At 45.9% G+C, this 20,679-nt stretch overlaps 1 protein-coding gene across 1 annotated transcript in view; it reads right to left on the minus strand.

Annotated features, from left to right (window-relative positions):
• Positions 1-20,679, minus strand: part of UFL1 (UFM1 specific ligase 1) — a 103,454-nt gene that overhangs the window by 4,840 nt on the left and 77,935 nt on the right. The window contains exons 14-17 of the mRNA XM_069726345.1: positions 15,702-15,868; positions 12,783-12,913; positions 5,834-5,914; positions 2,268-2,353 (exon numbers count right to left, since the gene is read on the minus strand). Coding sequence (XP_069582446.1) covers positions 2,268-2,353; positions 5,834-5,914; positions 12,783-12,913; positions 15,702-15,868 — 465 coding nt within the window. The remainder of the gene's footprint in view (positions 1-2,267; positions 2,354-5,833; positions 5,915-12,782; positions 12,914-15,701; positions 15,869-20,679) is intronic.

Genomic DNA, 20,679 nt, shown 5'->3' on the forward strand with positions numbered 1-20,679 from the left:
TGAAAGGCGGTGGCTGCATCTTATAGCGGTAACATCTGCTGACAGGTTCCCTTTAATATACTTATATCACAAAATATTCTGTTAACTTACAAGATTCGATTTTAGGAATTTTTGAATATGACCAGATTTATCAAACACATTATGAGGTTATTGCATTTGGAATCCTTTCTTGAAAACTTTGGATCTATAAGTTTTTTGAAAGAGTTCCCAGAATTATCTGGTAGTGGTTTACGATTCTTTATTTACAGGCAATATGTAAAAGCTCCCATACACATTAGATGGTTGTTGGTACAACAATGCTTTGGCTGGTCTTCTTCCATCTCAGTTGGCTCTCCCATACACAGGAACGCTCGCTCTCCCCCATATACACTAGATGGCTGGTTGGTTGTAGAACAATGGTTTGGCTAGTTATTCGGCTGACAGCCATCTCAGTTGGCCCTCCCATACACAGGAACGCTCGCTCGTCCCCATATACATTAGATTCCCGGCTGAACTCGTCGATAGTGTGTTAGGCCAACAGTTGTCTAATATACAGTACAGACCAAAAGTTTGGACACACCTTCTCATTTAAAGATTTTTCCGTATTTTCAGGACTATGAAAATTGTAAATTCACACTGAAGGCATCAAAACTATGAATTAACACATGTGGAATTATATACTTAACCAAAAAGTGTGAAACAACTGAAAATATGCCTTATTTTCTAGGTTCTTCAAAGTAGCCACCTTTTGCTTTGATGACTGCTTTGTACACTCTTGGCATTCTCTTGATGTGCTTCAAGAGGTAGTTACCGGAAATGGTTTTCACTTCACAGGTGTGCCCTGTCAGGTTTAATAAGTGGGATTTCTTGCCTTATAAATGGGGTTGGGACCATCAGTTGTGTTGTGCAGAAGTCTGGTGGATACACAGCTAATAGTCCTACTGAATAGACTGTTAGAATTTATATTATGGCAAAAAAAAGCAGCTAAGTAAAGAAAAACGAGTGGCCATCATTACTTTAAGAAATGAAGCTCAGTCAGTCCCAAAAATTGGGAAAACTTTGAAAGTGTCCCCAAGTTCAGTGGCAAAAACCATCAAGCACTACAAAGAACCTGGCTCACATGAGGATCGCCCTAGGAAAGGAAGACCAAGAGTCACCTCTGCTTCTGAGGATAAGTTTATCTGAGTCACCAGCCTCAGAAATTGCAGGTTAACAGCAGCTCAGATTAGAGACCAGGTCAATGCCACAGAGTTCTAGCAGACACATCTCTACAACAACTGTTAAGAGAAGACTTTGTGCAGCAGGCCTTCATGGTAAAATAGCTGCTAGGAAACCACTGCTAAGGACAGGCACCAAGCAGAAGAGACTTGTTTGGGCTAAAGAACACAAGGAATGGACAATAGACCATTTTAAATCTGCTTTGGTCTGAGGAGTCCAAATTTGAGATCTTTGGTTCCAACCACCGTGTCTTTGTGCGACACAGAAAAGGTGAACGGATGGACTCTACATGCCTGGTTCCCACCGTGAAGCATGGAGGAGGAGGTGTGATGGTGTGGGGATGCTTTGCTGGTGACACTGTTGGGGATTTATTCAAAACTGAAGGCATATTGAACCAGCATGGCTACCACAGCATCTTGCAGTGGCACGCTATTCCATCCGGTTTGCGTTTAGTTGGACCATCATTTATTTTTCAACAGGACAATGACCCCAAACACACCTCCAGGCTGTGTAAGGGCTATCTGACCAAGAAGGAGAGTGCTGGGGTGTTATGCCAGATGACCTGATGGTCTGGGGTGAGCTGGACCGCAGAGTGAAGACAAAAGGGCCAACAAGTGCTAAGCATCACTGGGAACTCCTTCAAGATTGTTGGAAGACCATTTCCGGTGACTACCTGTTGAAGCTCATCAAGAGAATGCCAAGAATGTGCAAAGCAGTCATCAAAGCAAAAGGTGGCTACTTTGAAGAACCTAGAATATAAGACATATTTTCAGTTGTTTCATACTTTTTTGTTAAGTATATAATTCCACATGTGTTAATTCATAGTTTTGATGCCTTCAGTGTGAATTTACAATTTTCATAGTCATGAAAATACAGAAAAATCTTTAAATGAGAAGGTGTGTCCAAACTTTTGGTCTGTACTGTATATGGGGGATTTATGAACAATAGACCTTGGACTAGACAGTGATGATAAAGGTTAGTCAACATAAGCTAAGTAAACATAAGCTAAATATCAGAACTGGAAGTAAATATTTGAAACCTTCATGTCCAATTAAAAAAAAGGGATGTACCTCTCCTTCTTCTTATCTCCTTTTTTAACTAAAATGCCACATGCATCGGCTGCTGCGTCCAGGCAAGAAAGAAATTCTTCTATACTCTGAAGTGTTAAAATACAAACAAATCAGGCAGCTATAATGCAGAAGTAGGAGATGTTACTTTGACAACTCACAAGAAAAGAAAAACTCTTATTGCTTTTACAAAATGCATGAGCATAAATCATAGTGGGGCATTATCAATGTGGTGACCTATACTCTTATACAGAGATGCAGACCACACTATAAGATGAGAACAGGTTTTGTGAAGAAGACACACATCAAGCCAATTCAGATCAATGGCACGTCAGTGTAATGCAGAACAGCGAGCGACTTTGAGCAACTGATCTCTCCTCGGTCCAAGATATGAGGATCCTGGACAGAAGACTCTCGGATGTTCTCTAATAACATATATGAGAACTGGCGTTCAATACTGAACAAACCCTTTAAATATATACTGTATGTCATTTAAAAAAAAAAATAATAAATAATGATTATAAGGGGGGAATGGGTGGGTGGTGGTGTCTTACAATCCGAATGTAGCTTTCTGGGGGGTGGATGAGGGTGCAGCGGCTGTGGTGGATCAGGGTCCCAGGAAGCTGGGTCACTGCTGCAGGAAGCTGGCAGAGAGTAAGGGTAAGTTCACCCAGGGCGTTTTTGCTGTTTTTATTTTTCTGCAGCAAAACCTGATCTTCTTGGCAGAAAAGAAGCTGTGGCAAAAAAGCAGGTTTAGGTGCATTTTTGGTGCGGATTTATTGCATTTTTGGTGCGTTTTTTTGGGCATTTTTTGTCTTTGTCCATGCTACTGGCCATTGTCTTTCTGCAGTTAAAACGCTGCAAATAATGGTACCTGCGTTTTTCAACACCCATTCAAGCCAAAGGGTGAAAAACACTGCAAAAATGCTGAAAGAAGTGACATGCCCTATGTCCAAAATAAGCAGCAAAGCACAAAATCCTGATGACAAAAAAAACAAATGTGTGTGCATGAAATTTCTGAAATCTCATAGGCGTTGCTGGTATTGTAAAAAGCAGCTGAAAATTAGCATAAAAAAACACAGCAAAAATGCCCTGTGTGAACTTACCCTAAGAGTGTGACAATGCCGCGGCACCAGGCTTTCACAAAATGTCTAGAGTCCCCGCGCTTCCCATTGATTTTGGCTGCAGAGATCTCCATCTGCGCATGCACCACCTCCAGCAACCATTTTCACGAAGTCCATCGCATTGAACAGGATGGGAAGTGTGGAGACTCCAGACATTTTGTGAAAGCCCGGGGAACGCAGCAGCCTCACCCCCCCCAAACAGCCCCCTTCTCCCAGCCCGGGGCCCGCTGTATCACCTCACTCTTTCCACCGCTAGCTTCTTAAAGCAACCTCCCTGCATCCTGGGATCCTGCTTCACCGCAGCTGCCCTCTCCCCTTTACGGTAAGCTACTGTAAAACCATACTATTGAAAAAAATGTTTTCCTATTTTCCTCCTCAAAATTTGGGGAGCGTCTTATGGTCCACTGCATCTTATAATCTGCAAAATACAGCATATATACACTACCGTTCAAAAGTTTAGGGTCACTTAGAAATTTCCTTATTTTTGAAAGAAAAGCACAGTTTTTTTCCATTGAAGCTAACATTAAATGATTGAGAAATACACTCGATACATTGTTAATGTGGTAAATGACTATTCTAGCTGCAAATGTCTGGTTTGTAATGCAATATCTTCATAGGTGTATAGAGGCCCATTTCCAACAACCATCACTGCAGTGTTCTTATGGTACTTTGTGTTTGCTAACTGTGTAAGAAGGCTAATGGATAGTTAGAATACACTTGAAAACCCTTGTGCAAGTATGTTAGCACAACTGAGAACAGTTTGGCTTTTTAGAGAACCTATAAACCCGACCTTCCTTTGAGCTAGTTGAGAATCTGGAGCATTCCATTAAACTCTCAAAATGGCCAGAAAAAAAGAACTTTCATGTGAAATTCGACAGTCTATTCTTGTTATTAGAAATGAAGGCTATTCCATGCGAGAAATTGCCAAGAAACTGAAGATTTCCTTCAACGGTGTGTACTACTCCCTTCAGGGGACAGCACAAACAGGTTCTAACCAGAGTAGAAAGTGAAGTGGGAGGCCCCGCTGCACAACTGAGCAACAAGAAAAGTACATTAGAGTCTGTAGTTTGAGAAATCAACGCCTCACAGGTCCTCAACTGCCAGCTTCATTAAATAGTACACGCAAAACACCAGTATCAACATCTACAGTGAAAAGGCGACTCCGGGATGCTGGTCTTCAGGGCAGAGTGGCAAAGAAAAAGCCATATCTGAGACTCGCTAATAAAAGGAAAAGATTAATATGGGCAAAAGAACACAGACATTGGACAGAGGAAGATTGGGAAAAAAAAGTTTTATGGACAGACGAATCCAAGTTTGAGGTGTTTGGATCACACGGAAGAACATTTGTGAGACACAAAGTAATGTGATGGTCTGGTGTTGCTTTGGTGCTGGTAAAGTGGGAGATTTGTACAAGGTAAAAGGGATTTTGAATAAGGAAGGCTATCACTCCATTTTGCAATGCCATGCCATACCCTGTGGACAGCGCTTGATTGGAGCCAATTTCATCCTACAACAGGACAATGACCCAAAGCACACCTCCAAATTATGCAAGAGCTATTTAGGGAAGAAGCAGGCAGCTGGTATTCTATCTGTAATGGAGTGGCCAGCGCAGTCACCAGATCTCAACCCCATTGAGCTGTTGTGGCAGCAGCTTGACCGTATGGTACGCAAAAAGTGCCCATCAAGCCAAAGCAACTTGTGGGAGGGGCTTCTGGAAGCATTAGGTGAAATTTCTCCAGATTACCTCCGCAAATTAACTGCTAGAATGCCAAAGGTCTGCAATGCTGCAATTGCTGCAAAGGGAGCATTCTTTCAAGAAAGCAAAGTTTGAAGGAGAAAATTATTATTTCAAATAAAAATCTTTTTTTGGATTATAAAGACACACTTTTTCCCCAAACTGGGGATACGTCTTATAATTCAAATATACCTTAAAGGCTGCGGTGGAGAAGGGTCCCAGTGTTGCTGCTGGTTGAGGCAAGAGTTCGGCGATGCTGCGGGCCTCAGACTGGGAGGAAGGGGTATTTAGAGGTGCAACGCGGTGCGGGTGTTTGGTGGTGCGGGGGCTCTGTCAGCATTTTGTGAAAGACTGGAGCTCCCACACTTCCATGGTTTACACTGCGGTGGACTCCAGGAAAATGGCCGCCGGAGGCTGCTCATGTGCAGGTGGAGATTTCGGCATCAAGATTTCAGGAGACGAATATCGAGGAAGTGTAGGGTCTCCGGGCTTTCAAAAAAATGTCAGCGAAGCCTCTGCACTACCGAATACCAGCAACGTCGCACCTCTAAACACCCCTTCCTCCCAGCTTGAGGTCTGCAGCATCGCCCCATTCCCAAGTTTTTTTCCTATTTTTCTCCCCAAAATTTGGGGGTGCGTCTTATAATCTGCAAAATACGATATATAGAAGATATATAAGATAGACAGATATAGAAGATTTTCAGATTTACCTTGCCAGCCAATGAACTGTTCAGCTTTGTCAGTGGGCCTTTTGCTTCTTCCTGGAACTTATTTAACATCTTTTTCCTAACCTGAGGAGACAAAAAAAAAATAATCTAAACAAACATCAAATAACTTATCTGCAGAGTTTTACATGTGGACTTGATTATCAAAAGTATTCAGCCTAATTTTTTGATTCAGTCACTGTGCCCAACATTTATACCAGTCTTTCGGATCTGTATTTACAAGGCTGATAACTAGGAGGCAATATGCACTTATTTGCCCCCAAAATGCCCGGTGTTGTGGTCTGAAAAACATTTTATAAAATTCTCCCTTAACAAAAAAATACTAACTAAGCAAAGGATGTCAAGTCAATGGTACATCTATAAATTAGCAACTGTGTAATATATCTGATCAGAGAGATTTACTTCTTTCATCTGCTGCATTGATCTTTTACTCTGTCTTCACAGGTAAAATGATAAAATCTGTGTTCAGTGAAGACATATATTACTCATGGATTAAGAATTTTGATAACGAATGATCATCCCAGAAGGAGAAAGAAGCAAATATCTCTGATAAGATATTTTACAAAGTTTCTTATTTTTACATGTACTATTGGCTCATAAAAACATAAATAAAATCAACGGATAGATCCTAAAGAGATCTTGACTTTTGGGAGTTCATCATTGCTAGTCTGTGAAGTGTGGACAGTATGTCAGGTCTACGTACCATCCGGGGCCACAATAAGCAGATGTTATGCTGATAATTATACACAGAAGATTCTATACCATCTGTACAAGGTATAATGTCTGGGCGCACTGCTGATATTTAGTCATACAGTTCATGGACTCTACTGTAAAGCAGAACTTTTACTAAATTACTACTACCTCTTATTACCAATATTATGTTCTTCCAGAATGATCAGACAATTGTCTACAATGTAAAATATGTAACAATAGATTTATGGAGTTGAATTATGCAACTTTGTGTGCACAACCTCATTTGTCCCATTCTGATTTCTTTTCCTATACTCCTTTGGCTTGCTTATATCAGTTGGTAACAAAATTAGGATTTTTCGCTTACCGTAAAATCCCTTTCTTGTAGGCTTCATTGGGGGACACTGTAACAGTGGGGTAGTCTGCTGCCACCTGAGACTATTAATGTCACTAACTGAACATTGGCTTTCTAGAAGGCAAGGTACAATCTGCCCAGGGGGAGCCAAAGGACTTAAAGCACGAAAAGAAAACGAATGCACGCCTGACCAGGCAACTAAAGGTTGGGAGCCGAGTCCCCAAATGAAGCCTACAACAAAGGGATTTTACGGAGAGCAAAAAAATCCTCATTTCTCGTTCGTCTTATTGGGGGATACAGTAACCGTGGCCTGTCCCAAAGCTGTCCAAAGGGTGGGAAAAACGTAAACATTACACAGTAACCAAAGAACATTGTCCACCTGTTCTCAAGCATTTGACTGAGCAATTGCCGCTTCTATATCTTCCTCCCCAAATTTGCATCTGCCCGAAGCAAAGGTGTGGACCCTGTAAAATGTGGAAAAGGAATACAACGAGGAGCAAGTGGCCAACGAGGAGCAAGTGGCTGCTTCACAGAACTGCCCGAAAGCTCTTGCAGTCCAAGCAGCGTGCGCCCTAATCATGAAAGAGGGAGCAGTGGCACGTGCCCTATAAGCCTCATTAATGTCTGATCTAATAGAAGAAGCAGAGATCACTCTAAAGACGGTCGGAGCTCTGCCATAGCGTACCGAGATGCCCCTAAGGCATACAAGAGGAGCTTTGAGAGACAGGCAGAGCTGAACAGTTTCTGGCTACATCCACCTGTGTGAGATCCTCTCATGGAGGCAAAGAATCGAAAGAAGGGAGAGTTATCTCCTCATTAAAGTGAAAAAGCGGAACGTTCCACTAAAACGAAAGGAGGGAGTTGAATATACAATTACTCTGTCCTGAAGAAGAGAAAAAGAATTAAAAAAAACTAACTGGAGAGATCTCTCTGATCAGTACAAAAGGGTGAGGACCAAAGTATGGCTGGACTTCTAGAGGTTTCTCGGCTCCCATTAAATAATATAGTGGCAGCGAGTTTTCCTTGCCCGGGTAGGCAGCTCTGACCTCTGGTCTATAAAATAAATTCTGCTGGACCAGGATAGCCAAGGCAGGAACTTGGCTTTTAGGAGTTTGCCCAAATCAATCTAGACCTGCAAGTAGTAAACAGAAGGATATTGCCCTATTGGAGCTGCCCATAGATTCTCACCTATGAAACAGGTGCTAAATTAAATGGCATAAAAATGACTTAAGTGTCCTTGTTTCTTAAACCTAATCAGAAAACGCTAATCCGAAAGGGCAGGAGACTTCCGAATTGCGGACCTGACAGTCCTGCTGGTAAAGCTAAATGACCAAAAAGAAATTGGGTAGAAGAGGACAACCCTGGGAAAGATATGCGACATGTCTGGCTGCATTTTCCATGCTGAACAGGAGAATCCTAAGCAAACCCAGCATTCAAAATATTCAATCCAAGATGGGAAAGGAGAATCCTGCCCTAATAAGGAAAGACCAAGATTCGGCTGGAATGTGGAAGAGCTCAGAAGTCTGCCCTGACCCATCACTTACAGTGGAAAGCTGTATTGTAGGCGGAAAGCTACTTGGGAGACCCTTAGAGGCCTAAGATCTCCAGACACCCTGGAGGTCCAGCCAATATATCAGAAGTCGATTATTTGAACGACCTGCCTTAACCCCCAAATAAAAAGGATTTGGCCACTGCTCTCATAAAAGGTGAAAAGATGGGAGCATTGCTAAGACTCAACAACCCATACTCAAAGACTGTTGAAGAAAAGGACTAGGACAAGCACTTTTAATTTTAGACCGGACAATCTCTTTAAAGGATGCAGTAATTTGAGCGGTCTCTTCCTGAGACAAAAATACTGGCTCGAAGTTGAAGAAGTGCACAGAAGTCCTGAAACTGCATCAAATCTGAATTAGCTGGACAGACTCACCTAAGACGAAGCCAAGGTACCCCTGGTCCATGTGTGCCAATTGACCTACCAAGCGATCCCCACTAGACGGCGACTCAGCTTGCATAGTGGTTCGGGTGCCAACTGGATTACCTGCATGATCAGTCACAGGCCTTGCTTGTGTTGATGGCCTACTCAGAAAATAAATAGACAGAATAATGCCTGTGCAACAGGCCAAACTGAAGGCCAAGGTTAGCCTGGCTGACTCCTCTCTAAAGAAGCATTTACCCTGTGAAGTGGTCAGGGTCCACTCAGGACTGATTACATGCTACCTTAAACCAAGGAGTTCGATGGTGTGACTCCTTAAAGGAAGAGATTAGAGTACTGACTGAGCTATTCCGATACCTCCTGCGAGGGATCTCGTTTAGTTGAAAGAACTTTATATTTTATAGATAGTCAGCTACACTGGCAGAGATTGTACAACCCCCGAAAGTAGTCAGAGCACAGTAAGTAACCATTCACATTGTCTGGGTCATCTGCGTGACCTTCTTCCTTCAAAGTCTCTGCTGGGGATTGAGAGTCACTGAGGAGGAGGTTGGAGTGCCTGTATATTGCTAAATATGAAATGCACTCTATAGAGGGACCCTACAGTGGATTTGACTCACTGATTAAGGAGGTAGTGTGCTATCTAAATCATCTCTGCAACATGCCCCCCATTACCTGCTGTGGAAGGTGGTCCACCTAGTGTCCCAGTTGTAGGTTAACCTGTGGAATCTGCAAAGGCTGTGAGGTCTAATCTGGAGAGTTTACTCACTTAGAAAAGCAGTCTGAATAACTTATGGGTTTGCAGGGTCCTCAGCTGGAAGGTCCGGTTCACTCTATTATGGTGATCAGAATAACCTCAGGATTGCAGGGTCACTTGCAGTATTCGTCCAATTGGGAGGTCTGAGCTGGAGGGTCTATCTTTCAGGACAGACAGAGCAGCATCTCGGATGCAGGGTTCTCTGCTAGACTCGCCCGACTATAGGGCCACAGTTGGTAGGTCTGACTTACTCAGTAAAATGGCCAGCTTACCAAGAACGGGGAGGTAACCGTTCGCTGCTTTACAAGTGCAAACCAGAACAATGATCCCCTGGCAAACTTGGCCCCTTCTTAGACAAGGCTACAGAAAAAGAGTGCACGAGTGACAACATGGTGCAGGTGGTGCAAGAAGTGAAAATTGCTACTGATTGAACCGCTGAAAATCCTGCGTTTACTGAAGGGTAACCAGGGCAGTCTGGTGAACCCGATCCAAGACTGTTTGGACAGCCTCCACCCTAGGCTGTGCTTGTGCTGTCCTACTGGCAGATGTGACACTAGGCTTTGGCCATAGTACTAAGAGTGGTAACAATCACCACCAAGGTATAGAATACAGAAGAGCTAAAGACAGGACACATGCAGTGGAAAAGACACCACCTCATACCCTGATTACAGGTGCCCCTGAGCGCAAGAGGAAAGAGGTACCAGCAGTTGATATGCTAAGGCGTGGTCCGGGAGAAACCCAGCCTTAAAACAGGATGCAAACATAGTAGGGTAAACTAGATAGCTGAGAGTGCGCGATATTCTTTGGACTCCGATCTTATGAGGGCCAGAAAAGACACCGGGACTACCAAGAAAACAACTGGTGATAGAAGGGAGCTGATGAGACTCTGCAAGCATCAAGTACCCCAACATCAAACAGCCTACCCAGTATGAGGGTCACTAATGTTTGAGAATATGGCTAGGCCCTGACAGGATTGTACTACATATAAGGATAAAAACGCTGGCACTGCTCACATGTCCACGACACTTATAATTTGGAAGTAACACTTTAAATGTGAAAATTAACAACTTTCAGAAAAAAAAAACAACAGTTTAGGTTGATGCTCAGCTACAGCAGTATTTTTCATATATGTACAAGAGGAAGGTTGAAAAAAATAGCAGAACTCACCACTGGTAACTTAAAATGGCATCTTTACTGAGCAAACATGCATGCAATGTGAACCTAGAAAAGCAGAGCCAGGACTATGATCGAGGGCGCAGAGGTCGGCCGATGCCTGGAGCAAGCCGAGGAGAGATGGAGGAAGAACCATCCTGGATGAATACCCAGGGAAAATGGTGGTGCCCCATCACAAGGAGTGGTGAGACCAACTGACAGGGGTGGGGCCAGCCGGCCACGTGGATCAATTGCCTTGTCTGACTGGACACAGGGCGGGCGCATAATGAACACATTGGTTGGCCAGCAGGAGAGATCCACCAGCTGCACTGATTGGTCATGCATGTGTGCACACTCACTGTATTGATTGGCCAGAAGACGAACACCCAATAGCATCACAGATTAGCCAGCGGGGGGGGGGGGGGGACACCGTAAACACTGATTGGCTATACGTGTGAGAACACTTGAACTGATCGTAAATAGTAATATAGAGTGCATGTAGGGCAGGGCTACACCAAAGCCAAATATCACCCAACCTGTACATGATTTTAGCATACAATGGTTACGAGATTAGGTGTTCAATGTGACAATCACACACAAACACCAAACAGGAGCTCTATCTCTACCTAAACAGCGACGTGCACCCTTAATGGTGTACGCAAAGGAGCCCCTCTCCCACTCATACACCCCCCGACCCAAGGAAAAACACCCAAAGATTTGAGAGAGAGGAGCAGGGGACAGACACCAAATAAACCACTAGGAAGTGACAGGGGTAAAACGGAGGCAACAGAGTATCTGCTAGGACTCAAGACACTGCAAAAGGAGACGCCACCATGCTGAACAACGTCCACTGGGAACCCAGAGCAACAGAGGGCTGGAGCAAGGGACCTACTTAACTAATTTGTCTTCATGAAGCTTGATTCCGTGGCAAGAAGTTGAGCATTACACACTCCATCTTCTGCTTCATGCAAACATGAACGCTATGGTGGGCTACGAGGCTAAAAGACCACCATCCCGGTACCTGATCGATGACTGCGTCAAGGTACATGCTCTAGCTGTACAGCTGGGAGAGGATACTAACTAAGCAATTGAGCCTCTACCCTCCACTACTACGTGGGTGAAACAGAGTGATCAATTACACCATTACCCTAAAAGCAATCCATCTGAAAAAGCAGAAAGAGGAAAGGTTAACACCTAAAATGGCCTCTAAAGTCCTAAAATAGTTCAAAAACTCAGACCTCAGTTGCCTCCAACTGACACTATGGCTACTTTCACACATCAGGCTTTTTGTTTCAGGCACAATCCGGCAATTTTTGGAAAAAAAGGATCGTTTTTTGGTTTTTTTTACGCCGGATCCATTTTTTTCCCATAGAGTTTTATTAGCGCTGGATTGTGCCTGATGGCCACACGTTTCATCCGTTTTTTTTCCCGTATCTGTCCAAATAGTCGTTTCCGGCGAACGGAGAAAACGTCCACTGCAACGTTTTTTTTGTCCGGCGGAAAACGCACACTGACGGAATTGGCCAAAAACACATGAAACGAGGTGTGAAACAATGATCTCTCTCCTCTTCCCCGGAACCAGGAAGTCAAAAAATCCATGCGCATTAAAGAACACCGGATCCAGCGCATCAGTTTTCCCCAATTTACGTCGGATCCGTTTTTTTTTTTTAAATTAAGCCGGATTTAGCCTGAAAACAAAAAACTAATGTGTGAAACTAGCCTATGAAAAACGGAGAAGCCTGTTGCTAGCAGGCAAAGTACAGTCAGTTGGGGAGCAGCCGATTTTCTATTAGTTGCATTATTAGTGTCAGCCTCCAGGTGGCAGCAGACTATACCCATGATTACTGTGTCCCTCAATAACATGAACGAGAAACAGGGCTTTTGGTTTCTTCTCTGTCTACCTGTGCCCTCCTGCCTGATGATTGTGCTTGGTCACCATACGTCCTGGATTTCTTCACTAGGTTTGTGTTTTGTTGGCCACATAAAAGAAGAAATATTTGATGTAACTGGTAGGAATAAGAGCATATCTAGTAAACCTAAGACACGGTACCTCGCTGGTAATTGTTAGATAGTCTTCCACAGCCATCATTAGATCGCCAGCCAGGAAATTGAAGATGAGATTGGTAATATCTGTGCACGCAGTCTTCAGCAAATGCTTGGCGAGATTGTTTTGGGTTTCATCTGCAAATCACAGAAATCCATTTCATATATCACACAGAATATAAAAACATAAGGCAGATTTCTGCTACACAGGGTTAATGCCCTCTGAAGATGGCACCTAGTGGCAGCCTAGAGAACACATCATGAACACCATGCTTTTTAACGGATGTGGACATGTCCCCACATTCACCATTTCCTTTTCTGATTACAGTCATTGGAGAATATTTATAAAGGATTTTACTTTAAACAAAAAAAAATTGACAATTCAGAAGATACAGTAGCGAATCTTGGATATGAAGCATCTTACTTTACAGAGATACTGACACGTTTCCAGTGACATTTAATATGGCTTATCTTCCATTTATCACAGAAAATCTCTGAGGGTTTGGAAAATACGTAATATGCTGTGGCCACGGGTCAGTACAAATTCTTTAAGCCAGGTAGGACGTAGATTTTTTGCGTTTTGTAATCTATAACCCCGAAATAAGCCGGATAAAAGAAAGGCCCCATCTAAACGTCTGCTGATTAGCCTACTGCTTGGGTGTAAGTAGATGCGCCCCCTGGTGGTGAAAGCTTGTGTGAGACAACACTGTCAGGCACAATGTAACATTCAAATAAAGATAAGACCTCATTCAGACGACGGTGATTTTTCTCGTATGTAAAAACATGGACTGTTGTTCATCAGTGCTCTGGATCTGGATTTTATCAGTTTTTACCATCAACTTTTTGATGGTAAAAACTGAGACACTGACCAGTGTTTCATCAGTGACTTATGGATAAAAATAAATAAATAAATAAATTACAAAGCTTCTTCAAGGAGGTCTAAAAGGGGACATTTCGCCTTGTGGAGAGCGCCAAGCCAGCGTAAGGAGACATATAGGCCATGCAATACTCCTCTGGGAATTTAAATGTGCAAATAGCCATTTCAGAGAGGAAGAGGACTTGAACTCTAGCGCCACCTATTGGAAGTAGCAATCCTAAAAATAAATATAGACCCCCTTTAACGGGCCTTGGTTTGGCTTCTTAACCCAAGAGTCATCATAGGGTTGATACTGACTTACGGGATTGCTACATAAATCCTATCTATAATATAACGCTGGGAGCGTCACTCTGTCCGAAGCCTTTATAGACTGCGCAGGCGCCGGCGCAGTCTGGGCCTCAGAGTGACGCTCCCGGGAGATCACGGTGTGCGTTTACACTGAACGCACACCGCGATCTCCAACAGAGAAGCAGGGACTGCCAGGAGGGTGAGTATCGCCTATATTCACCTGTCCTGCGTTCCATCGCTGAGCGCCGCCATCTTCCCGGTCTTCGGCCTGTAACCTTCAGTTCAGAGGGCGCGATGACGCGCTTAATGCGCGCCGGCGCCGCCCTCTGACTGAACAGTCACGGCCAGGAGACCGGGAAGATGGCGGCACCCAGCGCTGGAACCCAGGACAGGTGAATATAGTAACTGCTGGGGGGCCTGAGCTGGCGGCGATACCGGCACCTGACCCCCACAGCGTGCCGGTGTCCCCGCCTGCTCAGGCCCCCCAGCACTCGGCGCCGAGCGGGTCAGAGGCAGTATGGGGACGCAGGATGGAGCAGCACATAAGGATGGGGACGCAGGATGCAGCAGCACATAAGGATGGGGACGCAGGATGGAGCAGCACATAAGGATGGGGACGCAGGATGGAGCAGCACATAAGGATGGGGACGCAGGATGGAGCAGCACATAAGGATGGGGACGCAGGATGGAGCAGCACATAAGGATGGGGACGCAGGATGGAGCAGCACATGAAAGGATGGGGACGCAGGATGGAGCAGCACATAAGGATGGGGACGCAGGATGGAGCAGCACATAAGGATGGGGACGCAGGATGGAGCAGCACATGACAGGATGGGGACGCAGGATGGAGCAGCACATGACAGGATGGGGACGCAGGATGGAGCAGCACATGACAGGATGGGGACGCAGGATGGAGCAGCACATGACAGGATGGGGACGCAGGATGGAGCAGCACATAAGGATGGGGACGCAGGATGGGTGCAGCGCATGACAGGATGGGAGAAGCGCATGACAGGATGGGGACGCAGGATGGGAGCAGCGCATGACAGGATGGGGACGCAGGATGGGAGCAGTGCATGACAGGATGGGGACGCAGGATGGAGCAGCGCATGACAGGATCGGGACGCAGGATGGAGCAGCGCATGACAGGATGGGGACGCAGGATGGAGCAGCGCATGACAGGATGGGGACGCAGGATGGAGCAGCGCATGACAGGATGGGGACGCAGGATGGAGCAGCGCATGACAGGATGGAGACCATATACCAATATAAATGCTCGCCACCCGGGCGTAGAACGGGTTCAATAGCTAGTTTGTATATGTAAAGGACAAACATGGCCCACAAACAAGCGGACAGTAATGTGTACTGTAATTTTTCACAGACCCGTAGACACGTACGGGCAGTTATGATTAGTGACTTGGATTACAATAGTACATCTCTGTGATTTTCTTCTTTTTGCAGACCAGTCGGTCTATAAAAACCCACGGACATTTGACCCACCCTATAGACTATGATGAGCATGCGTTACTTCTAGGGTAAACAGATCCTGTAGAATGTAAGCCCGCAAGAGCAGGGTCCTCGCCCCTCTGTATCAGTCTGTCATTGTTAGTTTGCTTACTGTATGTGATATCTGTAACTTGCATGTAACCCCTTCTCATGTACAGCACCATGGAATCAATGGTGCTATATAAATAAATGATAATAATAGAACACGTACATGACCCACGGACGTTTCAATGAAGTGGAGCAAAATCAACCGACCTGTAAAAAGTTTGAGCCCCTTTTCAAACAAACGTATGTTGTTATAAAGAGCGGACACTTCTTCCTGGAAGTCTTTCATGGTTTGTTTTCGGCTGGCTCCTGAAGATGATGATGTTGATGACATGAACACAGAACGCACCACCTCCTGGTAATTTTTAGTAAGGGGTCTGAAAAACATTAGGTGACAAATCCAAGCTTATAACGGCACATACTTTATACACAGCACATATCCCTCTATTAATGATGGCTGCAGTCTATTATAACTCCTCAATATTTCCCGACGAGCATAGCCAGATTGTGTTGCCACTATATGGATTATTTCAGCCATAATGAACGTCCAGGGGTCTGTTTTATAGATTCCCCCTACACAGGCATAGGAGGGCTTTTCTTATGGCAGAACAAATTGTACTTTTGAACAGCATTATCCACTGTACTTTAGAACGTCCTACAAGTGGGGCGAAATGCTGAAGAAAAACAATTTATTTGATGGTGTCCACTGACCTGGTATCTTCATTCTACAGGGGAGTACATTTATGGCGATGCACCTTATATATATGGATTTTTAATTTCACTGCTTTCAAAAGATTTGGAACTTTTGAAGTTTCTATTAAAGAATTTAATTACATCATTTTTTTTCCCATTGATGGAGCTGTGAAAGAACTTTCTTTTTGGTGAGCAGTAATTTTTATTGGTACAATTGGGAGTCCATACGATGATTTTATTGCTTTTTATCACATTTTTTGGGGAGGAAGGAGGTGAAATGTGGTGTCCAAAAACCAGCAAATCTAGTGTTTCTCTATTTTTTAGTCATGGTATAGGTTCATTAATTTTATTTTGATGGACCTAACCTTCATTGACATGCAGTTACCAAATATGCTTTTTTAGTCAATATTTTTAGACGTGTTTTAACGTTTCCTTAGAAGACTTGAAATGGCGATAGTTTGACCACTTTTGCTATATACTACAATGCAGTGTCACTCCAGCTCTATTCCTGCCTAGCATTCCCTCCTTCTGATTGACTGAAAGCCTCTATGCACCATCAAAAAAGACCTTATAAAAAATATTATCTTTATTGGATATGCTTTAAAATATACAAAAAGAACAAACAAGAATACAAATATTAAAAATATATTCAGCCTTACAAGCCCTAACCTCTGGGTCTACCTTGCAGCGGAGGTTGGCACCCCAAATGATATAATTGGCGCCCAATCTCCTAGACGACTGGAGGGTGAGTATAAGAATGGGGGCACAGGGCTTATATAGCACCACTCCAGCACTGAAAAATAACACTGGAGTGCTGCTTTAAGATCCCTTGGGAGAACTATAACTACCAGCATGTCCTGCAGATCCTATGACATGCTGGGGGTTATAGTTCACCACAGTAGTGGCAGAGTGCATTTTTGTGTGTTGTAATTAATAAACTTTTATTTCATACTAACTTGTATATGCTGTGCAGGTCCTGCAGCCAGCTAGCCACACTGTGGTGACAGGTAATGAAGAGCTGGAGAATCACAACCGAGGAAGCTGCATTGCTTTCAGTAAAGTGTCTGCAGGACCTGATGGCATCATGAAGAGGGAGGGCTCTGTGCAGTCATGTGATGCTCCAGCCCGCCCTCTTCACACAGGTCCTATACCGGAGAACTCAGCAGAGCAAGTATGCCGCGATCCCTCCTGTGGCCTCCTGCTCCTGCCACCTCCTTCTCCACCGGACACACATCTCCCCAGACGCTGCAGGAATCCGGCGCTGGAGAAACCATGTGTCCGCTGCTTTGCTGTTTGAGAAAATGGTAAATTACCATGTTTTACATTAAAATAGGGATTGTACTCACCGTAAAATCCTTTTCTCCGAGCCACTCATTGGGGGACACAGGACCATGGGTTATGCTGCTGTCACTAGGAGGCTGACACTAAGCTGAGACAAAAAAAGGTTAGCTCCTCCCCTGCAGTATACACCCTCGTACTGGCTTCCAGACACCCAGTTCAGTGCAAAAGCAGTAGGATAGTAACAATATAACAAGTAACAATAGAATATAACATGTCAAACAAACAGTCAAGATCAAAAAACAAGATCACGAGCCGAAAGGCTACCAGGGTGGGTGCTGTGTCCCCCAATGAGTGGCTCGGAGAAAAGGATTTTACGGTGAGTACACACAAAAATCCCTATTTCTCCTTCGCCTCATTGGGGGACACAGGACCATGGGACGTCCCAAAGCAGTCCCTGGGAGGGAAACAATACAACCAAATAACTCCGTGTACCATCTGACTACAAATGCGCAACGGCCGCCTGCAGAATACGCCTGCCAAGGGCCGCGTCTGCAGAGGAGTGAATGTGAACATTGTAATGCTTTGTGAAAGTATGCAGGCTGGACCACGTTGCGGCCTTGCAAACCTGCTCCGCTGTTGCCTGGTGCCGGATGGCCCAGGAAGCACCCATCGACCGAGTGGAGTGAGCTCTAATCCCCGGCGGGATAGGACTTCCCCTGACCCGATAGGATTCCTGGATAGCAGATCGGATCCATCTGGCTATCGTGGATTTAGACGCAGCCAAACCCTTTCTGTGACCCTCCGGGAGCACGAAAAGGGCGTCCGATTTTCTGAAGTGAGCCGTTCTGGAAATGTACCTCCTGAGGGCCCTTACCACGTCCAGAGTATGGAGAGCCTTCTCGACCCTATGTTTGGGCTGCGGGCAAAAGGAGGGAAGAATGATGTCCTCATTGAGGTGGAAAGATGAGACCACCTTAGGAAGAAACGCCGGAGAAGGACGTAGGACTACCTTGTCCTGATGAAAGGCAAGGAAAGGAGCCCGGCAGGATAAAGCGGCGAGCTCTGAAACCCTTCTGATGGACGTCACCGCTACCAGGAAGGCAACCTTCCAAGAGAGGACAGAGAGCGGAACGTCTTGAAGGGGTTCGAACGGAGGTTCCTGAAGAACCCCCAGGACCAAGTTGAGATCCCAGGTCTCTAGCGGCATCCTGTAGGGAGGAACCACATGGGAGACTCCCTGGATGAAAGTCCTGACCTGAAGGTTGGTGGCGATCCTACGCTGGAAAAGCACGGATAACGCTGAGATCTGACCTTTGAGGGAACTCAGGGCCAAACCGGAGTCCAGACCAGACTGAAGGAAATTCAAGATGCAAGGGATAGAGAAAACGAGAGGAGGGTGACCTCGGAGCCTGCACCATGAGAAGAAGGTTTTCCAGACGCGGTGGTAGATGGAGGCGGAAGACGCCTTGCGAGCACTTAACATGGTGGGGATGACCTGCTGAGAGAAACCGGCACGAGTTAGAATCCAGGTTTCAACAGCCACGCCGTTAAACGTAGGGCCCCTGAGCTCTGATGGTAGATCGGTCCTTGGCGAAGCAGGTCTGGGCGGTCTGGCAACCGCAAGGGAACGTCGGCTACGAGCTGAACGAGCTCCGCGTACCAAGCGCGACGAGGCCATTCTGGGGCGACCAAGATGACTGGAACTCCCTCCGTCTTGATCTTTCGGATCACCTTCGGCAGTAAGGGAAGGGGAGGGAACACGTATGGGAGCTGAAAATGATGCCACGGAGAAATCAGCGCGTCCACTCCTATGGCCTGGGGATCCCGAGATCGAGCACTGAAGTTGTGGACTTTGGCGTTCAATCTGGACGCCATCAGATCCACGTCCGGGGTCCCCCAGCGAAGACAGATCTGGTGAAAAACCTCTGGGTGGAGTTCCCACTCCCCCGAGGCAAGGCCCTGGCGGCTCAGGAAGTCCGCCGCCCAGTTCTCGACTCCCGGAATGTGCACCGCAGAGATGATGGAATGGTTGGTTTCGGCCCAACGAAGGATGAGGGAGACTTCCTGCATCGCCGCCCTGCTGCGGGTACCCCCTGGTGGTTGATGTAAGCCACCGCCGTGACGTTGTCCGATTGGACTCGTACTGGGTGACCCGCGAGCAGGGCGTGAAAGCGACTCAGTGCAAGTCTGATAGCACGAATCTCCAGGATGTTGCTGGGGAGTTTGGATTCCCGAACTGTCCAGCGGCCCTGGGCAGAGTGGTGGAGGAACACCGCCCCCCAGCCAAGAAGACTGGCGTCGGAAGTTGCCACTAACCAGCGGATCGGGAGGAAGGACTTCCCCTGGAGAAGAGATGGGCCCAGGGTCCACCATACGAGAGATTGTCTGACCCGCGGGGACAGGGGACAAGGGCGGTCGAGAGATGAGATACTCCTGTCCCAGTTGTCCAGCAAAGCCTGTTGCAAGGGACGGAGATGGAGTTGAGCAAAAGGAACTGCTTCGATTGCTGCAACCATCTTTCCCAGGATCTTCATGGCGAACCGAATGGTTCGCGGCGAGGATGACAGAGCGTTCGGGCTCCTTGCTGAAGTGCTTGGGCCTTGGACCGAGGAAGCAAGACCAGCCCCCTCGAAGTGTCCAGGATCATTCCCAGAAAAGAGATCCGACGGGCAGGAACGGGAGAGGACTTGTCCAAGTTGATCAACCAACCTAGGCGCGAAAGAGAATCCAGGGTAATGTGGACGCTTGACTCGCAGGCTTGAAAAGACGGGCCCTTTATGAGGAGATCGTCTAAGTAAGGTAACACGACGACTCCTCGAGAATGAAGGATGGCCATGACAGCCGCCATGACCTTGGTAAATACCCTGGGCGCCGTGGCGAGACCGAAGGGTAAGGCCGTGAACTGGAAGTGATCCTCCAGAATGGCAAAGCGGAGGAACCTCTGATGAGACGGGAAAATCGGGATGTGAAGATAGGCATCGTTGATGTCTATCGAGGCCAGAAATTCCCCTCTTTCCATCGAAGAGATGACCGATCTGAGCGATTCCACCCTGAAGTGCCGGACTCTTACGCACTTGTTCAAAAGCTTCAGATCCAAAACTGGCCGCACTTTTCCGTCCTTCTTTGGCACGACGAAGAGGTTTGAGTAGAAACCTTTGAACCTCTCGTGTTCCGGGACCGGGACAATGACCCCGCTCTGGCGGAGGATGTGAAT

This window comes from Ranitomeya imitator, chromosome 5 (assembly GCF_032444005.1).
Source record: "Ranitomeya imitator isolate aRanImi1 chromosome 5, aRanImi1.pri, whole genome shotgun sequence".
NCBI lineage: Eukaryota > Metazoa > Chordata > Amphibia > Anura > Dendrobatidae > Ranitomeya > Ranitomeya imitator.